The 5,525-nt window shown below is 41.2% G+C and overlaps 1 protein-coding gene across 1 annotated transcript in view; it reads left to right on the top strand.

The window, feature by feature from the left end:
* The first annotated feature begins 173 nt into the window (after positions 1–173).
* SLC26A5 (solute carrier family 26 member 5) overlaps positions 174–5,525 on the top strand; it is a 32,548-nt gene continuing 27,196 nt past the window's right edge. Inside the window, exons 1-3 of the mRNA XM_019655109.1 lie at positions 174–187; positions 569–708; positions 2,988–3,145. Coding sequence (XP_019510654.1) covers positions 174–187; positions 569–708; positions 2,988–3,145 — 312 coding nt within the window. The remainder of the gene's footprint in view (positions 188–568; positions 709–2,987; positions 3,146–5,525) is intronic.

A 5,525-nucleotide genomic window follows, 5' to 3' on the forward strand; every position in this document is an offset into this window, starting at 1 on the left:
CATGGTGTTCCACTGAACTAAGACAGCCAGACATAAACTTAGTTACTATACTCCAGTGGCAAAAGGTATTTTGAGTTTACCTAATCAAAGGCCCTAAAGCAATGGACACATGTAAATAAAGCTCAGAATACCTGTATAAATAGCCTTTATTTTATAAAGAAGGAGGAAACTAAATGGACAGATGCTTGTCAGTGGTTCCACATTCAAAAATTAACTCAATCAGTAAATAATTCTCTTATTTACTGTTTTTCTACGAACACAGAAAATGCATTAAGGATTTTATCTATTAAAATAACAATTATTTTGAAGCTAATTTTTTCTTATTTTTCATGATCAGTTGTAGAATATTATTATGGAGCCAAATGAGATGTTTCCATCAAAAAAAAAATGTTTGTTTTGCAAGAAGCAGCAGTTCTTGCCTCTGATCTCTGCAGAGTGAAAAGGTTATACGCAGCACCAATGGTGAATTTTTCCTTATTGCTCCAGAATATAAGGAAGGGAAAATGCCTTGGTATGAATTCTACAGAAATGTTCCTCATTTTATCTCTGTCTGTCTTTGTCCTCCCAGATGTACTCCTAAGAAAATAAGAAATATCATTTATATGTTCTTACCCATAACTAAGTGGTTGCCAGCTTACAATTTCAAGGAATATGTGTTGGGTGACTTGGTCTCAGGTGTAAGCACAGGAGTGCTGCAGCTTCCTCAAGGTCAGTAGAATATATTTATTTCTTGTTTGTTTCCCTTACTACCATTTCCTCAATCGCCTGACCCTTTGTCTGTTTAACTTCCTCGTGATTGCAAAGTTATAGTTTTCATCATATCATTCTAATAACTTTTTGCTGTCTAAAGGAATTCTTTAGAAACATATAACCCTTTAAAAGCCCCAGAGATAGTAGTAGTAGAATATGGTGATACTGTTTTACAGATCAGTGCAGTTAGGAACTGGCTGGGTCAGTGAGTCACTCAGTGAACATGCTGTTGGGGTTGTTGTCTTCAGGTTCTTGATGCTAATTTCATATTCTCATTACAAGGGACCATGAAGTACTGAATTCCTCCGCATTTGTGTGATTTTTTATATGTGATATAAAAATTTAAGAAAATCTCATTAATTTGTTCATCATTCACACTTGTTTATCAAGCATCTGCCTGGCACCCCCCTCCCCACCCTGCTCCTGTCCTCATGAAACTAATTCTCCAATCAGGGAGAGAGACATGAAGCTAATAAAAAGACATATAGGGGTGGCTGGGGGGCTCTGTTGATTAGAGCGCAGCTCTGAGCAACAGGGTTACCAGTTCAAGTCCCACGTGGGCCAGTCAGCTGTGCCCTCCGCAACTAGATTGAAGACAATGACTTGAGCTGAAGCAGCCGCTGAGCTGCCAATGGGCAGCCAGATGGCTCAGTTGGTTAGAGCACGTGCTCTTAACAGCAAGGTTGCCGGTTGGACTCCCGCATGGGATGGTGGGCTGTGCCCCCCGCAACTAGATTGAAAATGACGACTGGACTTGGAGCTGAGCTGCGCCCACTACAAGATTAAAGGACAACAACTTGACTTGGAGCTGATGGGTCCTAGGAAAAACACACTGTTCCCCAATAAAGTTAAAAAAAAAACAACACATATAAAGTTTTCATTACAAATGATGTTTCCTGTGAAGGAAAACACAAGGCACTAGGAGATAATCACATGGAAACCTAATTTAAGTAGGTAAGTCACAAAAACCTCTTTAAGGAAGTGAGATTTGAGCTGAGACCCAAAGGATGTGTAGGAGGCAGATAAAGAATGAGAGGAAATGCATTTCAGGCAGAAGGAATAGTATGTGTGAAGGCATGTAGCAGGAAAAGAATTGGGTGTTTGAAGACTTGGTTTGAAGAATTCACAGAAAGGCAGAGTGCCAGGTGAGTGAGGAGCCAGGGGCCAGTGGCTGGGAGGCGGGCAGGTTACCACTTTTGGATGCATTCTGAGTCCTGTGTAAGCTATCAGCATGCTTTTCAGTTGGGTTTTCTTTGTAAGAGGTCAGTGAGACTGCCGTGTGGGAAATGGGTTTGGTGGAGAGGCACCAGCATGCGTGTGGGGGGACCAGTTAGAGGTGACAGTGACTCAGTATAGGCAATGTTGATAATGACTCTAACATCCTGGAGCTCAGCTGGCCAAAAATCTATTCCCTTCTCCAATTTCCCCTAAATTTTTTACAAAATGATCAATGTGTCAAAAAAAAATTTCCCTAATGCTCAATTAGTTGAGTTTTTAATTTTCCAAGTGGCTGATCTACCAAATCTATTAAATCTATTAAACAAAAGCCTTAAACCAGGTTTAGGATAGTTCTCCACAGCCATTTTGGCACCAACACCCCAAGGACAGAGAAAGGGTCAGATTCAAAGGCAGAGTGAGGGCAGGGAGAGGAACAGACAGAGGTTCAGCATCTGACATGGGAAACAGAAGTTAAACTGACATTCAGTCAAGTTGGACTGACGAACCTGGCACCTGTAAGAGATCTGGGAGAGTGGGCGTTACATTGGCCAGGGAATGATACCATGGGCATTCCTTATTCTCCAAAGAACACACGAAAACAACCCACTAGAGAAACAGCCAGCACTTGGACATCAACACCAGATTACAACTGTGCCAGTCAAGTAAGACTTTCTGCCCTTATCTAAATTGGGAAAGAATAAAGCAGAAAAAATTTTATCCCCTGGCAAAGAGGAGATGACAAGGGAAACTGTGTCAGCCTGGACTCTTTAAACATAAATGTAGGCTTACATATAGGATTAAGGTGAAAGGGCGGGAAAGTTAAGACACATGAGCTTAGGCCTCGTTCCGGGAACCAGCAGTGTATGACGTCATCTTGCATGTGGTGCCCCTGCTGCCGAGGCTGGTGATTGGAGGAAACCCTGTGCCTGCAGAGGAAACCCTGTAGCCTGCAAGCAACGAGATCCAGAGACTGAGACTACTGAGTCCCGTTGGTCCGCCGCCACCCACTCGGGACACAGAACATCCCGTCATGGATAAAAATGAGCTGGTGCAGAAGGTCAAACTGGCCAAGGAGGCTGAGCAATATGATGACATTGTGTGCATGAAGTCTGTAACTGAGCAAGAAGCTGAATTATCTAATGAGGAGAGGAATCTTCCCTCCGTTGCTTATAAAAATGTAGGATCTCATAGGTCACCTTGAAGGGTCATATCAAGTGTTGAGCAAAATCGGAAGGTGCTGAGTAGAAACAGCAGATGGCTCGAGAATACAGAGAGAAAACTGAGAACGAGCTAAGAGATATCTGCAGTGATGTACTGTCCCTCTTGGAAAAGTTCTTGGTCCCCCATGCTTCACAAGCAGAGAGCAAAGTCTTCTGTTGGAAAATGACAGGAAACTTCTACTGTTGCTTGGCTGAGGTTGATGCTGGTGATGACAAGAAAGTGATTGTGGACCAGAAGCTTTTCAAATCAGCAAAAACAAAATGCAACCAACACATCCTATCATGTTGGGTCAGAACTTCTCTATGTTCTGTTATGAGATGCTGAATTCTCGGGAGAAAGCGTGCAAAGACAGCTTTTGATGAAGCCACTGCTGAACTTGATACTTCAAGTAAAGAGTCATACAAGGACAGCATACTAATAATGCAATTACTGAGAGACAACTTGATGTTGTGGACTTTGGATACCCAAGGGGATGAAGCTGGAGCAGGAAAGGAGGAGAAAATCAACTGGCCTTCCAACTTTTATCTGTCTCATTCTAAAATTTACACAGTAGACCATTTGTCCTCCATGCTGTCCCACAAATAGTTTTTTGTTTACAATTTATGACAGGTTTATGTTCTATCTGAATTTCTCTATTTCCCATGTGTTTTTTGTGTTTAATGTTGGGGGAGTGGAGCCAGTTAACATAGGGAGTTATCTGCTTCCATCTTGAGCTGACCAATATGGGGATGTGGAATTTTTATACAAGTTATAAATGTTTGGCATAGTGTTTTTGGTACGTTGTGGCTTCACAAGGGCCTGTGTTAAAACAGCTTCCATGTCTAAGCACAGAAAACTGCCTACATATTGGTTTGTCCTGCTGGGGAACAAAAGGGGTCATTGGTTCCCGTCACAGGAGTAGTTACTGTGGGTACTTTAAGGTTTGGAGCACTTACAAGGCTATAGTAGAGATGGATATCCCATGGAGAGCACTCAGTCTCAGTGGGCACACTGTTGACTACAGCTACAGAAGTGTCTTTCAGTCGTGACCCAGTTTACTTTGGAGAAGGGCAGAAATAGTTCACATTCCATTATTTGTAAAGTTACCTCCTGTTTGCTTTTATTGTTTTTACCACACACATTTGATTTGTATTCAAATGTTTTAGGCAACCTAAGAACAAATGGACAANTCTAGCCATTGAATTTAATATGAGCTTTTGTTAAAAATATACACATTACCCACTTATTGCCTTGGTAGGGGATTTGATTTTTATTGATTCTGATTTCATTTCACTTATTAGTGCCTACCATGTACAGATCACTATGTTAGATGCTCTGGGTGTCCAAAGATTAAGAAGTCCTCAGAAGAACTTAGAATGCCACAGGGAAGAGATGCTTAGAACAGTCATCAACTGGATTTTTACATCTGAAATAGTTTTTGTTTTCTCCTTTAGCACTCAGGAAAGGCTTGTCTCCTGCTGTTGATGAATAATTTCAGAGTACTATGGATCATGCTGAAGAAACTGAAATCCTTGAAGCAACTGAGAGGTACTATGTGGAAAGGCCTATCTTTAGTCACCTAGCCCTCCAGGAAAGACTGCACAAGAAGGACAAGATTTCGGATTCCATTGGAGATAAGCTGAAACAGGCATTCACGTATGTTGTATTTTAACCCATTTCATTTCTTCTGTCAAGAATCAAGGTTAAATGTATAAGGAAAATCTGGTGAAATGGAGAAAAAAATGAAGGGTGAGCACTCATGATTTTCAAAGCTGTTCATAAGGTTCAGTCAGATTAGATATTTGATTGAACATTGGCTTCATGATGTATCTCACCATATTTATTAAATTCCTACTATGCCCTATTGTGTGTAAAGGTTTATATAAATAACCCGCTTGCCAATTCTTCACCACTTTTGAGATAGCTCTTCCCTTTGTTTCTCAGGAATGTTCCAACTACTCTCTCTTTTTTTTCTACCCTTGACTTCTACTCCATTTGGCAACACCCTTAATCTAAGTCCCCAACTTAAGCAGTCAAAGATCCTCAGTGTCCTATGACTCTTCATTTTGGTGACACATACACAGCTATGTTGCAGGCATGGGAATGTTAATGCATGTGTTCCCATTGGTGGTTCACAAACTTTAATATCAAACCAGCTGATTGCTGCCTCCTGAACTCTTGAGACCACAGCTTCTGTGTTCTGTGTTCATTTAAGCTTCACAGTGGCCCTATGCTCAAGATATGATCATCAGGAAAGGTTAAAAATGTATACACTGGAGTCAAACCATCAGTTTTAATCCTAGTCTCAATCACCTACCCACACTCTGCACTTGAGTTTCCTGCTTTATAAAATGGGG

Source organism: Hipposideros armiger, unplaced genomic scaffold (assembly GCF_001890085.2).
Source record: "Hipposideros armiger isolate ML-2016 unplaced genomic scaffold, ASM189008v1 scaffold_236, whole genome shotgun sequence".
Lineage (NCBI taxonomy): Eukaryota > Metazoa > Chordata > Mammalia > Chiroptera > Hipposideridae > Hipposideros > Hipposideros armiger.